Source organism: Maylandia zebra, linkage group LG22, assembly GCF_041146795.1.
Source record: "Maylandia zebra isolate NMK-2024a linkage group LG22, Mzebra_GT3a, whole genome shotgun sequence".
NCBI classification, from domain to species: Eukaryota; Metazoa; Chordata; class Actinopteri; order Cichliformes; family Cichlidae; genus Maylandia; species Maylandia zebra.
In genome coordinates this window covers 6,478,246-6,497,402 of record NC_135187.1, presented here as the reverse complement: position 1 = coordinate 6,497,402, position 19,157 = coordinate 6,478,246, and the positions used below count along the sequence as shown (strand labels likewise).

The window sequence follows — 19,157 nt, the reverse complement described above, 5'->3', positions numbered from 1 at the left end:
AGACAACACCAGCTCATCCCACATTCACTTTGTTGCCGCCTATAAGGAGGTGTTTTTGCGAGATTTCCATGGACATTCACAGCGTCCTGATTTATTGATTAGCAATTATATAGTAATATAATAATAGTAATATAATTTATTAACCAAACAGGCTGGAAAAGTGTGGTGTGTAACTCCACATGTTCATATAAAGAAAATACCTGTGATGATGCACCGAGGCGTTTCTGTTGGCTTTGAGAGCAGCGATGTTATAAAAGCAGGAATGACTCCTCGTGTCGCTCTCACCTGTAGACTGTCTGCTCTCATCACAGCATCAGCGACGCTCACAGATCTCTGTGCTACACATCCAATAATATCATTAATGTGAATGTTTTAATATTTTTAGTGCAAAATCTGATCTGGTCACAGCGCTGAAAAACACCAAAGTGTCCCAGCATGGAGTCAAATTCAAAGTCGGAGTTATTGTTTCAGTCCTCTGCTCTTAGTAAATGTAATAAATTTGACAACATGGTTGTAAAATCTTAGAGGAACCTTTTTCACCTTTTTGTCAGGTCACAGCACAAGAAATTAACTGATTTATCAAAAATTATTTCTTGCATAGTCAACAATGATGACATGAAGCATTTGCTGGAGCCTGAAATGCTGTAAGTAGAACTCCAGATTAGATTAATGTCACATGATCATATTAAACAGAGACACCTCTAGAAAAACCTCAGGACAGTCTGGTGTTTAGTTTTTTTTTTGTTGGAGGATTTTGTTGGACTGATGACGGCTGCAGAGTTTCAGAGGATGTAAATTTAAATCCAGAATCAGGATCTGTGTCGGCTGCTCAGGATCCAGCTTAGTGTGTTTGTCTGATCCTGCAGCTCACAGGAAGTTTCTCCACCTACAACAGGATATATAAACTGTGCAGTGATTTCTCTGCAGGCAGGACGTAGATGTGCTAACGGGAGAAAATGAATTCTGTTTTTTCCCAGTGTCTTTTTCTAAAATCTACATTGTTAATGATGACTGGTTTTAAAAATCTTCCAATGAGACAAAAGCAGCCATAAATGTAGATCCTCTATATGTTGATCACGTCTCTGTGTCAGTATAAGACTTTAGTGCAGCCTCTCTCTGGTTCACTGCAGTCTTTGTCTCTGTTTTTCTCTCAGGTGTTCACATTTACCAGCAGATGTGCGGCTGTGAATGGGATGAAGAAACAGGTGAAGTGAATGGATATCACCAAGAAGGTTATGATGGAGAGGACTTCATAAGCTTTGACCTGAAGACAGCGACATGGGTCGCTCCAAAACAACAGGCTGTCATGACACAGATGAAGTGGGGAAATAACAGAGCTATAATGGCTCTGTATAAGTATTACCTCACCCAGATTTGTCCTGAGTCACTGAAGAAGTATGTGAACTATGGGAGGAGCTCTCTGATGAAAACAGGTAAAATCTACGACCAGAATTAGATTGTTAACCAAAAGTTATATGTCTCAGTTTATTACTTAATATGATATTAAATTAACCTTTTCAGGCATGAATTATGAAAACCTCAATCAGGGCTTTTTTTTCTTGAGTATTTTTATTCATCTTAAGGCATGAAAAAAAGATTTTTCAAGTACTTTTCATTTTTAAAGAGTATTTTTACATGTCCACTTAGTTGTACAACAAACATTTTGACTTATGAATTTGACAATATATATATATATATATATATATATATATATATATATATATATATATATATATATATATATATATATATATATATTTTAAAAATATTTTATAACAGTATAACAATATATGTAACAACTATAACAACTGTAACCCTGCCTATGGAGTGACACATCAGTGTTCAATGTAGTGGTTTATGTGCAAGTTTACCATCATCACTGACACAAATACAAGAAAACAGCCTTTGAATAGTTGTCCACTGTAGTGACCCCTAATGTGAAAGGGTTAATATATTGCACTTTGCGTGGCCTTTTGACACATTTTTTAAATTTAATATAATTTTATAAACTACATCACATCAAAAGAAATTGGTATGGTTTTAATAATAATAGTAATGGGCGACCGTGGCTCAGGGGGTTGGGAATCGCATCTGTAACCAGAAGGTCGCCGGTTCAATCCCTGGGCTCTCTGTCCTGGTCGTTGTGTCCTTGGGCAAGACACTTTACCCTACTTGCCTACTGGTGTTGGCCAGAGGGGCCGATGGCGCGATATGGCAGCCTCGCTTCTGTCAGTCTGCCCCAGGGCAGCTGTGGCTACAACTGTAGCTGCTTCCATCAGTGTGTGAATGCGAGAGTGAATGAATAGTGGCATTGTAAAGCGCTTTGGGTGCCTTGAAAAGCGCTATATAAATCCAATCCATTAATAATAATAATAATCTTGTTGGTTGTTGGTCATCACAGCAGATCTTCTTCTACTGTTTTAGCTCTGATATACTCATTTCTAATCCTTCTCACTCCTTATGATAATTTTAATATCATCAGCTCTGTCTCCTGTATTTGTCTCAGTGCCACCATCCTCAGATATTAAATCACAGCAGGTCTCACTGCCATCTTGTAAACCTTCCTTTCCACTCTTGCTCGTCTCCATCCACTCCACCTTGTCCGCACTCTTTTCTTCACGTCTCGTCTGCACTATGCACCTCTCCAGCTCAAATACAAGTAATAGTAATAATACAGAAAGAATGAACTGTTTGTCTTTACTCCACAGATGTCCCCAAAGTGTCTCTCCTCCAGAAGTCTTCCTCCTCTCCAGTCACCTGCCACACTACAGGTTTCTATCCTAACAGAGCCGAGATGGTCTGGAAAAGAGATGGAGTGGAGCTTCATGAGGGTGTGAACAAAGGAGAGATTCTCACCAACAATGACGGGACCTTCCAGATGAGTGTTGACCTGGATGTCTCATCAGTCACACCTGAAGACTGGCACAGATACAGATGTGTGTTTCAGCTCTCTGGTGTGAACGAGGACATCGTCACCAGACTGGACAAATCAGAGATCAGGACCAATGAGGGTGAGTCTGGAATCAGGATCAGATGAGTGATGAACATGGGAAACACACTTGAATTACTGCAATAGCCTGTGGTTCATGTTGGATGAGAAAGTTTGTTTGCTTTGATATTCTTTCTGTCAGCTTCTGTCAGAATAATTTTAAGACCTAAATCAGTTTAGACCAAGTTGTGTTTTTCCACCACATTTTTTCCTTGCTGAACATTGATGAATATAAAACATGTTCATGTGTGGCCGCTGATTATCTGACTAATGGACAGTTTTAGAAGATTAAATAGTAAATTGGGGAAAATGTATATTTTGAAACATATGTTCAAATTTTTTGGCAATGTATTGAAATTTAATTTAATGGCAGAACTTTTATTGTTGGAATGAAAACAAACATTAGTGAGACAAACATGTAGTGACCATAAACGAAGCTCTTGTACATGATTGTTATCTGATTGGAAACTTTTTGTTCTCACCTTTTGTTTGTTCTGTGATCCACAGGAAATTCCTTCTCCCTGATCATCACTGTTGTTCTTGCTGCCATCGCTGTGATCGCATTCATTATTTACAAAAAGAGGACAGGTGAGAAACAAACTTCCTGGATGTTTCTTGTATAATGCAACAACAATGATGACATAGTGCAAACAATAATAATGATAGTAAGAGTAATATGACTTAATTGAAGTCATTATTAACAGTTTTCAAAAGAAAACAAACAATGCACACAGGATTAAACAGGTAACAACCAAAAGCAGTGTAAGCTGAGTCTTCAGGTTAATATTAAAGTATTTTAACACTTTCTCTGCCAGCAGGATGATCAGACTCTTTCAAATCCTCAATATATTACAACAATATTCATTAATCATGCTCGTTGTGTTTCATAACTTGCCCCTTCATTTCTCTGCACTTGTAGATTTTTGTCCAGTTACTTCACTTTTTCTTCTTGTCTGTTATTTACTTTTTTCTGCATCATTTTTCTTTCTGTCTTTGTGTTTTGTTTGTTTTTTGTTTTTGTTTTGTTTTTTTACACCTGAGCTACAGTTTGTGTCAGGGAACAAAATAACCACCAACTCAGTTATTGAAACCCAAACATTATTTCTCTTTTCTTAACCATCAAATCTGCCAAACAAACACATCCTAAGGTACACCTTTACCTACATTAGAAATGTGTACGTTCTCTACCTTCAGTCGCTTTACTTATAAATTTAACATGAGCACATTTTGTGGGAAAAGTCAGAATATATCTATAAACACATTAGTGAGTAAGCCCAGTGTCTATGTTTTTAATTTTACACATTAAATTAATGCTTTTGTCCAGATTACAAAATGAAAACATGAAATTATGTTTGATGCCTTGTACAATACATGAAAAAATTGTGTTAACATTTATAACAAATTACTAACATGATGTATTTTTTCTTTTTTATTTCAGGCAAACGTTCCCCATCTCGTAAGTTAAAATTTGTCCCTTTTCTCTAATCTCTTGTCTACACTAAATTAAAAAGGGTTTCTGTACTTTAATCTAAGCAGTCTTTCAGGGCTGTTTCCTGTTGTGTTCGTCGATTGTTGTAAAAGTGACAGATGAGAGCAGGATGTGGACTAACATTGTGTTTCTGACCTACAGCTGTAGAGAACCGTGAAGTCAAGGAGCAAATGTTTCCTCAAGCTAAACCACAAACAGCTCTGCACACAGTGAGTTACTTCATATTTGTGTCTCATGTTTTAGCTTTCTTTTAAAACTTATGTAAAATACTGGCTGTAGTAAAATCTCCTTTTTAAATATATCCAAAAAAAAGTGCTTTAGTATAACTTTAAATCATATGAAGAGAAAGATGCTTTCAAAATAACGTTTCATGAAATGATTTAACAAAATGAAAACAAATGTGTTAATTCCATTCAGAAACATATGAAGTAAATACTCGATTGAATCAGAATTTTAGATCTTAATGAAACTGTAAATATGTTATTTGTGGATTTGATTTATCCTAACATTTATTTTATTTCTTTATGTCTACAGAGAACATGAGAGAAGACGTGTCTGCTCGTTCTTCTCCATAAACTGGAATTCATTGAATTCGTTGATTCGTTGATTGTTCACAGACTTTAGATCTGTTAAAAAGATCTAAAGTCTAAAATATAGTTGCAGATGCTTATTAGTCAAGATTTAATGGAAAGGAGTTTGAAAATGAGTTGGCAAATGTTTAACATATACATCATAATGGTGGCATTAAATTATTCTGAAGATCTAACAAAGATGTGACCACCTAGAGAGACGTAAAACACAATAAAAACAATATGAAACAATGAAAGCATCACAGCAGTCTCAATACAGTCATAATTAAACCTTTGTATGTTCATCTTCACTAAAACATATATTAGTTTAGTGTTTCTGGTTTTCTTGTAAATTATTGAATCACTCATGAATGCTGAGATTCCCTCACTCTCAGTGATAAAGGAATCATAATAATATATTTCTAAATCTTGTACATTTACTTAAAATTTGATTTAAAAGACAAACTTGTGTTGAATTCCAGGAGACCTTAAAAGATTTTACTTTATATCTGATTTATTTCTTAATTAATAAAGATTATGTTTATTCTCTGTTGTTTGATTTAAGACAAGTTTTGAGTGTTTTTGATTGTAGAGTTTAGTTCAAGTTGAGATTCTGGAGGGTTGTGTGGGTTATGTTTTTAACACATTGGTGGGTTTGTTTCTGTTTATATATCACTAAAACTGCATTGCTCTTTCTCTCCTTTTTGTACTTTTGCTTTTCAATAAAGTCCCAAATAATCCAAATTTCTGTGACTTTTTAAAAAAATAAAATGTACACTTGGCTAAAGTTTCATGAATCCAGCCCAAATATTAATGGATTAGCTACAATTTAACTTGTGATAGTAGCTCAGTAAGCTTAGGTGTAATGATGCCAGCTCCAGTCCATTAAGTGTCCTTGTGACAAAAGTATTGTGTGCGTGTTGTATTGTGGTTCGATGTTTGCTTTTGTGGATGTTTATTTTTTTCATTTGGTTTACCAACACTAGACTTGACAATTTGCATATGATGAAGGAACTGACCTCACAGCCCATTGTTCCTTCAGTGGGCTGGTTTCAGCTATTGTGCAAATGCACTGTTTATGGGAAACCTGCAGTCAGCTGAGACTGAAGAAGTCACCTGGATGAGAGTGACGAAATGTTTCTCCCACTGAAAACTACGTCCAGATGAACAGAATCAACCTTCACACTTTATAGACTTGTGCTATTCCAGAATGGTCGCCTGAATCAGGTAGAGTATAAAAGGAAGCCAGCTGCTTTTAGAGGGCTTGGGAACTTTGGCGTGTGTTGACACGTAAACTCATACTTTATTTAATAAAGACTACCAGTTGATGGCAAAATTTAATTCCAGTCTCGTGCCATTTTGTTTGAACTGACACATGACCGCCAGCCAGCTTGACGGAGTTTAAAAGAACTGTTAGTGCAGAGATTTTGAAATAACGTTTGCCGAACATTAATAATCAAGGCTTCTTAAAACCAAATGGTGTTACATCTATAGCCACTGTTTGGTGTTTTAACAGTGTAAGGCTTGAGATGCTCTCAGCCACATGTCTCAGATTATTTTAGTTGCTGATAGTTTAGCAGAAAATCTACACTGAACCCTTCAAGCCAGTAGATCCACAGTATGAATAAATATGATTGTAAACAAAAAGCAAACTGATAACAATTTAATGATTCAGATTTAGTCCTGTGAAGTTTACATTTATGTGTATTTATGCTTTACATATATATCACATATATAATTCATTCAGAAACAGACTTTGCACATTCAAAACATGAGAGGACAATAAGTGCTGCGAAGTTATTTATATTTTGAGCTAAATGCTCCTTCATCCTACAAGCAAAACTAATTTCCATGTGCTCTGAAGAGTGACAGTAACAAAGCTTTGTTAGAGCAGCTGCTTCACCCATGAGTGGCTAAAGTATTTGGAATATGTGAGGAGTTATCTGCTAAAAATAGGTTAGTTCAGATGCTGATGTACATTCATTTTGCAGATCTGCCCTTTTTCACTCTTTGTTGTGTTGAATGCTTCATCCACTTTACAAGTAGTTATAATATGTTTGTTCATTTTCTGTTTATTTAAAACACCTTTCGTGGCTTTGTCCTTAAAAATAAGAGCAATTTGACAGAAATCACACCAGATAAGATGAATCTCACATTTCATCTCAAAATATAAAGAACTCTGAAAAAGTCATGAGCTATCTGTCATTTTTTAAAATACTTTATTAGAAATAGGTGTAATGATTTATGGAAAAATCAACAAACATACAAACAAAAGTATAAATTCAGTATATGAGGCAAAAAGAGAGTCTGTATAATTCTAACAAGCTTGAAAGTGAACATTCGGTATGATCGTCTTTAACAAAGACTCTTGGGCAGCTTTCTTGTCATTTCCTTTATGAGGTCTTCAGGAAGAGTTCTTCAGACTTCTTGAAGGATGTTTAAAGCTGATTTTTCTGTTCTCTGTGAAGATACTACACAGAGACTATAGACCATAAACTAGAGACAGTTTTCTATGTAAGTTTTCAGCTCATAGCTCTTTGGGAATAAGAAGAAACACTTTGAAAGACTTTCTAAAAGCCTGGAGAGTTATTGATAAAGACTAGTTAAAAATTAAAACAAAGTCTGGCTCTTTGAAAAGAAAATATAAAGAAATAAGAATAAGGGGCGACTCAAGAATTTAACACAATATTGAAATTTCCTCCTAACTTTGAACTGTGTATCTGTCTCTTGTATAATTTTGTATTGTATAATAGAGTAGCTATTGTTCTTTACATTATTTACAAGGACAGTTCACCCTGCAAATTCACCCCAGGGTGAGACCATGCAGTGCTCAGAGAAACTACATGATAAAGAGTAAATAAAATAAAGAGCTATACAAATCTACAGGTATCATTTAGCATGTTACTGTACATGTTAAGGTTTATGAGTACAATTAGAGAAAGACTGAACAAATATGGTATGTTTGGTTAGTTGTCAGGTGAAAGTCTCCTCCTCCTTTCTAAATTCCAGTGCAGATTAAGTTTTAAAGTTTCAATAGAAAATACCAAAGTGGAAATGTTTGGCCTTAATGCACAGCACCATGTTGAGGAACGAATAAATAAACACAGCATATCAATTGTCAACATGGGGGTGGAGGAATGATGATGCAAGCTTGTTTTGCAGCCATGGGAACTAGACACGTTGCAGCACAGACAACTATATGTTCACAACCACATCATGTCCAATTACGAACCACAATCTAACTTCTTTAGACTGTAGAAAGAAAAAAAAAACACTGAACCAAGGAAAAACCATATAATTAAATCAGGTGATTTGAACATGGAACCTCACAGTCAACAGTGCTGAGCACTGTACCTCTGTGCGTTCAAACTGGAAAATCACACAAATTTAATAATTTGTTTGTCTTTTGTCTGTGATTGTAAATGTGAGTTACCAGAAAAAGCAATCCATTTAAAAATAATCCTGATGGACATTTTTGACAGATATGCTGCAAGAAAAATGCTTTGGGTGGCAAACAGTCTTGGCCTTTGCCTACAGCAAATTATTGTGCTGATGTACAGATGGTATGTTACTGTTTTTGTGTTATTTGTTTTTCACAAAATTAAGTCAAATCTTTACATAGAGCTGTGATTTTAAGTCATCATGGTCTTGAACGAGGGAATTTAAAATATATGGGCCTACTGTTCTACTGCATGTTAGCTGTAGTTATGCTGCAACAACACAGGATATAATCCAAGCAGCAATGATCCTCTTGTAAGTAGGAAAAACTCCACCTGCTGATGTGACTGTCCAGCGTTTGGCTTGAAAATATTCTCAAAAGAAGTGTTAGCTTTATGTGACTATGCCATGAGGAAAGCATGAATCAAGCTTTATGCTATAACTGCCTGTAGAACAGCTGAAGCTGTTCTTAGATTTTACTGGTCTGTGTACAATCATACAAATTTAGCATTGCCAGCAGATTGTTGTCAGGTTTGTTCCTGGTCGGTGCTGGTCTGCAGTGTAATGAAAAGTCAAACTATTATTATTTTGATTAGCTTTTATATAAGTATGAGTGCAATAGCTGTAATTTTTTAATATAAAGCCCAAAGTGATGTTAGTGCAAGTTATGGAGAGAAACAACATCATGGAGAATCAACAATCTGGTGCGTTATTAAAAAGAATGAATGCACTGACCAGCTCGTCAACATCAAAAGGCCTGAAAGACCACAGAAGACAACTAAAGTGCATGAATGCAATAACCTCAAAACATCTAACAAAGCCAATAACACTTGATGAGTTAGGTAGATCATTGTCGTGGTCTGCAGTCTAGAGAACCATTAATGTAATTAATTAATGTAAATACAGAGGGTTTACAACAAGGTACAAAACACTAGTTTTACTCAAGAAAAGGAAGACTTTCCCAGAAAACATGTAAAACAGCGTGCACAGAAATGTAGAAAATAAAATAAATAAATCATTGGACAGATAAACTAATGGTTATACCAGAATGATGGGAAAGGAAAAGAGAAACGGCTCATGATCACAGCACATCATCTAACTAGCGCCACTAGTGACAGCTCACTGAAGTGTAGACGTCTATACTCTGCTCAGTTCAGCTAAATGCTGCAAAGCGCCTCAATACAAACAGATAATAACACAATGCTGACACATATGCTACAGCTCCATGATTCCAAACTTGCATATATACTTTTTAGAATTGCCTTTTGTGTCCCCACCACTGCATTATATTTGTAACTCTTTTTACATTTTCTTCTCATTCCTGTTAACATGCTGTGTTCATGTAAGCTTTACATCAAAGTGCACGCCTAAAACTTTAAAATGACAGATAGATAAAACAATATTTGCTTATATGTTTCCTGTTTAAATAAACTATTTAGTTTTATTTTCTATGGAGAGCTGAAATCCTCATGTAGTAGCCCATATTTGTACCTGCTTAACTGCTTCTTGCAGCTGCTTTTAAACAGTCTGCACACTTCCTCCTCTCTTACAGATGACTGTATCATCTGCAAAAGCTGACTTTCCTATATGCCTAGGAATTTGATCAAAGATATATTTAATCTTAATTAAAATTACTAATGGCTCAAACAATCTTCCCTGAGGAGTTCCATTCTCAGTTATTAGATTGCGTACCATTTATACAAACTCTTATTCATCTTTTGTCTAGAAGGTCTCTGTCCCAATTAAATAATCTAGCTTTTACACCTATTTTTAAGTTGAATAAATAGTCCCTATTTCCACAGCATATCATGTTTTATTTTCTATATCCAAAAACATTGCTGTCTATTTCTTTATTCACTGCTGCTTTCCCTTTTCTCCGATTCTAAGTCTTTGTGAGTTTTTAGTAGTTTTAGTCGTTTTCACCTCTTCTTCAGTTTTTTTTTTTTTTTTTTTTTTTTTAAATAAATAGGACAGGGGGAATGAATGAGAGAAAGAGGGGGAGAGAAAGAAAGAAAACCAAAGGGGAGAAGAGACGGTGAGAAGGGGGGGGAAGAGAGAGAAAAAAAAAAAGAACTCCTGGGTCACCTGTATGGAGAAAAAAAAAAAAAACAAACAAAAAAAACAAACAGAGGAGACAGCAAACAACAAAGAGCAACATAATAATAGAGAAAACAAAGCACCATCACAATAAACTAGCTAGTCATAGATATCAATATTTACTAAATAATAAACGATATTGTGCAGCACGCAAGATAGACAGCGCACAGTGTGCTTTGAGGCAGCAGCCAAGAAAGCTTTAGTCCGCGTCTGTGAATACCCATGTGTGCATACCTGTGTGGATCAGCATGCTTGCATTCCAAAGGTTTCTCCATGTAATGATCTGCTAGGGAGTGTGGGGGGGCCACAGCCCCGTCCTCCAGGGTGTGAAGCAGGTATGGAGGAGATCAAAACTCCAGACATCCAGAGGCCCCCAGAACACAAGAGACCATGGAAGACCAACAGAGGGGCAGCCGCGCCACTGTCCCAGTAAGAGCTGAGGAGAGTCCCAGATGAGGGCTCGCCCAGGAGCCGCGGAGCAGAAGTCAGGGGGAGTTGCAGTGACGCGCCCGTGAGCTCCGCCGGCCCCCAGCTGTGCCTGAGTGACCGTGCCCCAGGCCGAGAGGCCGGGGGCACCCCACCTCCAAAGGGGCCCGAGCGAGCCCCAGGCCCCAGGCCCCGACAAGCGGCCGCCAAGGAGTGAGCCGGCGTGTACCCGGACGCCCACCCCCAGACACAAAGAACCACCAACACACCGACACCTGAGGGAGTCCGCCACCGGCAGGGGAAGTGGTGGTGGGTGGAGATAGGCCTCCAAACCTTGGAGGGCCTGAGGTGTCCCCAGAGAGGTGGCGTCTGATACCCAACCTGACATATAGACACAGACATACAGGCACACACAGACACAAACATCCATTCCCACCCTCATGCTCTCATATGCACTCACTCCACACTCAACCAACGTGGAGACAGACATAAAGAGACGCTGTACACACAATCACACTCCCCAAGCGTACTCTACAAACCGGGTCTAGGTACCCTTGCCCCTGGAGGGGGGAATTGCACCCAGACCCAGGTGGTGTTACCCTTTTCCCTGCGGTGGGGAGAGGCAGACCGCCCCGACTTCGCAGCAGCAGGGAGGCCCCACACCCCAGACCGCAGTCGGACGGCCAACTCCTCCTACTAGCCCTCCCGCTCCAGCAGGCCGCAGAGAATGGGGGTGGGAGAAGACTCCAAACCTCCCTCCACCCGCTCATTGTAGTGTTGATGCATGTGTGTTCTAAGGTGCAATTAAAACCCAGGAGGGCATGGAGCTACCTGCCAAGGAGCAGCAGGTAAGCGCATAGTCCCTCCTGCTAGCCCTCAATGACTAAGTGTATTTAAAATTGAGAGGTGGGCAACGACATCAGGGGTGAGGTATACACCCTGATGGTAATTTGGACTCCGTGATTGTGCCCACCCCCAAGATCCTATATGTATCTTCTTCAGTTCTAACAACAAGAGGTAGCACATTCGCAGTCAGAGATGGCCCGTTTGTCAGCAGAGAGCTCTGCTGCCAGATGGAGGCAGTTTCATGATTTTAGTCTTCGCTGAATAAAACTTGTTTGTCCTATAACAGCCACCGTACTAGCATTATGCATTTGGATTGGGAGGGGTAAGAAAACACAACTTAGTTGACTGCAACTTAGACAGTTAAAGACAAAGCTTACTTTTATATTCAGCAGTACTACAATCCCATTGCTAGATGGCGCCATCTGACAAACCAAACCCAGCAGCACATTCTGGAGAAAGCTTAATGACAGTCTTTGATGCTTAGACATGTGCAGAATAAGTGCTTTAATCATGAAAAGTGGGATTATAACTTAAAGTAAGTTCATATGAGTGGGTGGTAGCAAGTCATGAGAAAGACGTCAGATGAGGACAGAAATAACAGAAAGTCAACATTTTTATTTTGAATGCAAATACATAATATTCAGTCTGTAGCCCTTCGATTTAGACAATAATACTTAAATGTTGTTTTTATACGTCCAAAATTTAACATCGCTAATTTTTTTCTGATTTTAATTGTTGATCGTTTCATTATTTTATCACGTTGCAGAAAGAGAAAGACATGAAGCTTTGACCTCTTGTCCCAAATCAGGTAGAATAGGTTGCCAGTTGAATTTGTGGGTGGGTGAATAATTGTATCTCGATTGCTTGGGGAAGTTATTTGTATATGAATGTAAACATGAGCATAATTTAATTTACTTTTAAAATGTCATTAGTAAGAATGTGATTAAATAACTTCAGAAAATATGTGATAAGAACTGTGACACAAATACACGTGATTTTGATTAGACGGCCTACAGTGAGGTAGTGGTTAAAGACACAGAGCCCAACGACTACACACCACTGGCTCTTTGTTTCTGAGGTCATTCTGCCTGATAAGTTTCACTTTCGAAAGAAAACCTTGGTTCCCTTTTTTTGCCTGGTTACTGTTAAGATGCAGCCAGCTTTGAATTCCTATTGGTCAGAGAGGAGCTACTGCGCATGCGGCAGTTTTATTTTGAGTGTGGCGGAGTCTACAAACAGACATTTTTTTCCTTCTTTGTTACAGTCAGGTGTATTAACACCACCCACTGAATTCTGCTGCTGACCCACATCTCAGAAATCCAAATCTTATAAATGAGACAGCGAGAGAGAGATAAATATATTGGATATTGTGGCAAATCCTACTCAAAAAACAAATAAAAAATATCAGACGAGGACAAGAGAAACAGAACTAGTAAAAAGTCTTAAAATCCAAAACTTTGTTTTTATATTCCAAATGCATAATATTATGTCTGTAACCCTTGGATTCAGACAATAATACTTAAATATTGTGGTTTATGTGTTTTCATACATAGTTCTACATTGCTAAAGTTTTTCTCATGTTAATCATTATTAGCTTCATTTCTTTAACAACAATTCTTTTACACTTCTTTCACTTTGACTTGATCCCAAAAACGCGCATTTTAGGTTAACTGGTGATTTAATGAAGCATAGGGTTAGGGTTAGGGATGTGAGAGTGTATGGTTGCTCTTTCTCTCTCTCTGGGCGAGACCTGTTAGAGTGTACCTTATCTCTTGTCCAAAATGTGGTGAAATAGGTTGCAAGCTAAATTTGTGGGTGGATGAATAATTGTATCTGGATTACTCTGGGAACTCAAGGTTAATTGCATAGTTGTGTAAACATGAGCATAATTTAAACTACTTTTAAAATGAAATTAGTAAGAATATGATTAAGTACAAATAACTCCAGAAAATGTGTGATAACAGCTGTGACACAAATATACATGATTGGTATGTGTCTTTAATCACTACGTCACTTTAGGTCTCTGATCAAAATCACAGATTAGGCGCTACTAGCTCTTTGTTTCTGTCATTCTCCACTTTCCAAAATAAATTAGTAAATAAATAAACCTCGGTTCTCCCATTTTGCCTGGTTACTGGTGAGGCGCATCCAGCTTTGAATTCCTATTGGTCAGAGAGGAGTCACTGCGCGTGCGGACTCAGAGGCTGTAGTTTCATTTTGTGGCAAAATTAAAACAATAAACGGTTGTATTAATTTTTTCTTCTTATAATGCGAGTATTGAATTGAAAATGAGGACGTTTATGATGCTGCTTCTTTACTGGACAGCGTCTGTGTCTGCAGGTAAGCTTCATAAAAATGAAACTGTTCTTTAGAGATAGTGTTGCTCTCAGGTGGCTCAGGTGTTACTGTAAACAGACTCTCGGCTTCCACATATTCAAGATTCAAGGTTTATTTTTTATTTCGCACTTTGTTTGTTTTTGTTGTTGTTGTTGTTTTTTTACAGAAGTACAAAGGCTTCAACAAAATGTTGCTTCTCATCAGCCTCTACGCTACAATGATCAGTAAAAGAAATAAAATACAGTAATAACAAATCTAAAATAAGGATTGTTAGTGAAAAGTCTTCAAGCATCCTGCTGGTTCTGCAGCTGATGCTCTGTCACCTCTTTCCAGATGTTGGAGGGAAAACAGGCCGTGAGAGGGCTGGTTTGGGTCCCTGATGTTTGTAGCTGTTTGCAGAAAGCCTACAAACAGCTACAAACATCAAAACCTAAATGAGTGTTGGTTTACAAATTATTTTTGTTGAAATTAAATTTCTAATTGTAGAAGAAGAAAAATTTAAGCTGCTCATAATGTTTTATGGTGTAAGGTATAGAAGTGTAATATAAGCAAAAAGGGAAAGAAACAGTTGTAATCTGCACAATATTTAAAAAAAAATAATAATAATTTACTGGCAGCCTATGGTCGGGTTAATGCCATAATAAGGACTGTAAATCATTACTGATGCATCATGAAAGTATAACCAAATCAAAATGACCTACAAACAACAGTTTTTACAAAACAATATTGTAGTTACAAAATGTAAGTTTTTAATATAAGATGATCTGTAAAGATAAAACATTGATTCTTAAATTTATTTTTGTATTTATAGAGGAGACACTACCCACATAGCAAAATTGGTATGGCCCGGATCTGTCCCACACAATGTGCTTACACGTGGCCCACATACCGCAAAGGATGGCGGCGCTTTGGTGACCCAGATCTGGTTCGCCAGAGGCGGCCCACACATGGGCCAGCACAAGGCCAGTTGCAGACACACTGGTGGTCCTTTACTGGCCCAGAAGAGTTTCAACTCTGGCCCCAGATGTCAGCCTAATGTGTACCTTAATTAAGCCATGTAATAAAAACATGTGCATAACAGTGCAAAAGTAACATGACAAAACTCTGTTCAGACAGTGAATGAACAGATTCTTATACAACGCTTTTCACGTTCCCAGATTATTGAAAGTGGTCTATACAACATGTCACATTCACCCAACCACACGCTTTCTCTAAACTGAGTGCTTCCTAACTACATTCACACTCTTGACACGCAGACTGGAGGAGCCAGGGATAAAACCGCTAACCTTCTGAGCAGTAGGTGACCTGCTCTACCTCCTGAGTTACAGCCACCCACTGGCAGAAATGAGTAAACCGTCACTAGGTTTTGTATAAGTGTACACTACAAACCTGTCAAACCTGCATTTGAAACGTTGGCTACCATAGCAGTATAGTATTGCAACATGGCATTTGGGTCTCCTAACTAAAGTAGGAAAATAGGAACATAAATAGTGCCATCATTGCCAGACCTGACCCACATCTGGTTGACATACACTTTGCCATGACACCAGTCAGTCAGAAGTGCCAGCTTGATGCCGGATCCGGGCCAGACCTGTTTTCTGTGAGCCTGGGCCACATACACCAAACCACAATTGGGCCAGATGTGGCATGCCATCACATAAACAGTGCCATCTATGTCAGGCCTGGCCCATACCTGGATGACATACGTCTTATCATGCCAGAAGTCAGCCAGCAGTGCCGGCTTCACACCAGATCCGGGGCACACCTGCTTGCTATGTGGGTATAGTTTTTTTATTTTGAAAATGTGCTGATTTTTAAAGCTGTTTCTCACTACATTAAATATTTCTTACAGTGACCCACTCTATGAAGTATTTCTACACTTGGGATTGTCACGGTTTGCCAGGCAAAGCCGTGGGGATGTGGGGGAAAGGAGGACCCAGAACGCTGGACTCTTCACTGCAAGTGGTGCGTTTATTTACAGTGCAAAAATGACAATAAATCCCCGTGCTCTCCCTTTACTCCCGTGTCGTGTCTTCTTCCCAAAAAGTCCCTGTTTAGTGCTCTCTGCTCCTGTGTCTCTGCACTCCCCGTGCTCACTGCTCTCTCTCGTCCCACACTCCTCCTGAGGAAAACAATAGAGACAGCCGTTAAAACACTTAATCCCAGAAGACATACACTCACTGACTTTTAAACTAAACTAGAAGACTGACGTGAAGTCTAATGCAATAATCCCGCGTCGGTGGAAGCTCCATCGCTCTCCTAAACAGCTCCCCCGACGAGCCCAGATCAGCAGCAGGTGTGTGGCAAGGACTTCGGGTGTGGCCAGGTGGCTGTGACTTGGCCACAGAAAACAGCTACACATCACATGCACACACACACCTGCCTACATACAAATGTGGACAGAGAACAGCAGCAGTGCAGACGACACACACACCAAATAATAATAATAATAATAATAATAATAATAATAATAATAATAATAATAGCCCACACTGCTCACGGACCACGAGTCCCCAGAGCCGGATCCACGGGGATGATTGATGAAGTTCAGATGATTCGTTATGACAGCAGCACCAGGAGAGCTGAACCCAAACAGCAGTGGATGAACGATGCAGCAGATACACAGCACTGGGAGAGGAACACTGCGTTTCTTCCTCCATTAATAATTTAAAGCAGCGCTTCAACCAAACTGGAGGTTTGTTGATGTTTTTACTGACACATGCTGTTAATGTTTTTTTGTTTGTTTTTGCACTACATTGAAAATTTGTCATTTAGATCACAGTCTGAACTCTTGTTTAGATGGTATTAACTTGCCTTGACCACAGTGGCTTAGTCTTGAACCAAATACTCAATTAGATGGTCAAAGGAAAATTAACCAACAGCAGGTTTGATGATTAAATCATGATGAAAGTATTTCATCCAACTAAACTCCAAATATTTACAGGTTCCTGTTTTTTCTACAATTTCTCAGTTAATCGATTAAACTGTCATGGACACTGGAAAGGATTGGACTCAAGAGTGTGAGACTCAAAGGTTCAGTGACATTGTGTTTATTTAGGCAAAACAGGGTTACAAACAAAAGGAATGATTGCTAGCTGTCCAGGGTGCCAGCACAAACAGATCCACAGATAGTCTCTCTCTCTCGAGAGAGAAAACTCTCTTGGAAAGTCACTCAGACAAACTCAGGATTCCTGTGCTGTACTTCTGTCGTGACCTTGTCGGTTACCTGTTAGTTACTGTTCTCAGTACTTTACCTTGTTTGTTGAAACTAACCTTCCTTTCGTGATAAACTGGTTCATATGAAGATATTTTACTTTCAGTTTCGTTGATTTCAGTGACGTTTACTCTCAGAGTAAATCCCTATTGGCTCTGATCGAGGCTAATGGTGACGTTTCTCCTGGTTCTCCATTTTAGCTTTTTCTGGACAAGCGAACGCAGAAAGTCTGTTAAAGGTTTGGATGTTTATGGTCACAATGACGACCTTCATCTTCTTTCTTCTCCTGGGAATACAGGGGGCAGCAGCAGGTCAGTTTGACTGTTATATTTTTTGTCTTTTTCTATGTCAGATTTATGTGTTTTGAAAGACAAATGGACGGACTGTTTGCTCCCCTGAAACTTCCTGTACGCTAAACATTTAGTTGTAATGGATCCTAGTAGAAAATGTCAATGTTTAGAAACAATCGATTATATTATACAGGTAGTTAAATCGTCTGTTTATCTCTTCAATACCTAATAATAAACATTAAAGTTTAGATGAAGGCAAAGATTAAAACAAAGCGACTTATGTCCCAAACTGTTTGATGATTTCCGGGTTTAAACCGTTCGTGACGCATTTTTAAGCGTTGTGACTCTGCTGTCTCTCCAAACAGTCCAACAAATAAAACATCAGTGAGGAGGTCTGATGATAATCTGGTGACAGTAATTAAAACGTTTATTTTAAAAACTAAGTACTATTTTAATTTTCATGAGAGTTTAAAACATTTTCACACAACAGCTGCTCATTAAAGTTAACTAAAGTTCATTTAAGTATCTTTATAAATATTATTTTTATTTTATTATTATTTAAAAATTATTTGTTCAGTATATGAAGAGCCACATGTCATTTGATGTAGTCTATTAAAAGACTCCTGCTTTGTATTGTCTTCAGTATTATTCACCAGTTTTATGTTTGTGAATATTTTCTGTTTGACATGCGCACACATATCGTAACTAACGAGTAGTTACACCCGGATATGAAGTTCACTGTTTTTCTGGTGTTATTGCTTAATTAACAGCGCAATGAGGTGACTTTTGTTGTGACGTGGATAAATAAAATAAAATAGAATTCAATTGAACTGAATTGAGATGCAAATTAAATCATTATTACTTCATAATATCAGATAGTTTATGTATGTAAAGTGTGAGTACACTACACATACCATCATGAACTAATTTTGGTATGACTGCTGAATGATCAATAAGAAGCTGCAGGTGAGAAATCCCTGATGGGTTTTGCAACACACTCGCTCCTCCACCAGGGGGCGCTAATGAGAAGCGTTTTAAACTACTGTGTGCGTTGGTCAGTAATAAACAAACAAATCCATGTACTTTTGATAACTGAGAACTCTCCTGCAAACCTGATTACAGAATAAAATATAAACTCAAAATGCTTAAGATAATATTCCCCCAATAATATTAACTTAACATTAGCTTTTTATTGATAATATTGTTGATCAAACATATTGGAAAGTTTCTGTAACAATTTTGAATGTGCATTAATTGACTAAAGTCTGTGAAAATAATATAAACAAAGAAGAAGCATGGGAAACCCATTACAGAAATTATGAAAAGAAAAAGTCTGGACAGTCACATCAAAACAATGAAATGAACTCATATAATTTATAATATAAAAAACGGAAACAAAAAAGAAAACAACTCACTTTAGAAGTCCTGCTGCTTGATTCAGAAAAAGGAAAGAAGAAACTTT

The 19,157-nt window shown here is 38.0% G+C and overlaps 2 protein-coding genes and 1 long non-coding RNA gene across 9 annotated transcripts in view; all 3 read left to right on the top strand.

Moving 5' to 3' along the window:
• Nucleotides 1-5,791, top strand: part of LOC105940705 (class I histocompatibility antigen, F10 alpha chain) — a 38,996-nt gene extending 33,205 nt beyond the window's left edge. Inside the window, exons 7-8 of one of the 2 annotated variants that reach the window (XM_076878926.1) lie at nucleotides 4,620-4,687; nucleotides 5,013-5,791. In XM_076878926.1, coding sequence (XP_076735041.1) covers nucleotides 4,620-4,687; nucleotides 5,013-5,021 — 77 coding nt within the window. In that variant the 3' untranslated portion in view covers nucleotides 5,022-5,791. The remainder of the gene's footprint in view (nucleotides 1-4,619; nucleotides 4,688-5,012) is intronic. The other variant, XM_076878928.1, reaches the window with a different exon arrangement.
• The window catches only part of LOC101470024 (class I histocompatibility antigen, F10 alpha chain), a 51,725-nt gene that overhangs the window by 9,908 nt on the left and 22,660 nt on the right, over nucleotides 1-19,157 (top strand). The window contains exons 3-5 of the mRNA XM_076878924.1: nucleotides 1,155-1,433; nucleotides 2,709-3,011; nucleotides 3,497-3,577. Coding sequence (XP_076735039.1) covers nucleotides 1,155-1,433; nucleotides 2,709-3,011; nucleotides 3,497-3,577 — 663 coding nt within the window. The remainder of the gene's footprint in view (nucleotides 1-1,154; nucleotides 1,434-2,708; nucleotides 3,012-3,496; nucleotides 3,578-19,157) is intronic.
• LOC106674913 (class I histocompatibility antigen, F10 alpha chain) overlaps nucleotides 13,822-19,157 on the top strand; it is a 78,358-nt gene continuing 73,022 nt past the window's right edge. For 2 of the 6 annotated variants that reach the window (XR_013095097.1, XR_013095099.1), the window contains exons 1-3: nucleotides 14,360-15,967; nucleotides 16,044-16,156; nucleotides 17,606-17,716. This is a non-coding gene — a long non-coding RNA (class I histocompatibility antigen, F10 alpha chain). Of the gene's footprint in view, nucleotides 14,195-14,357; nucleotides 15,968-16,043; nucleotides 16,157-16,672; nucleotides 16,887-17,605; nucleotides 17,717-19,157 lie in introns of those variants that run through there. The other 4 variants (XR_013095101.1, XR_013095098.1, XR_013095100.1 and 1 more) reach the window with 4 other exon arrangements.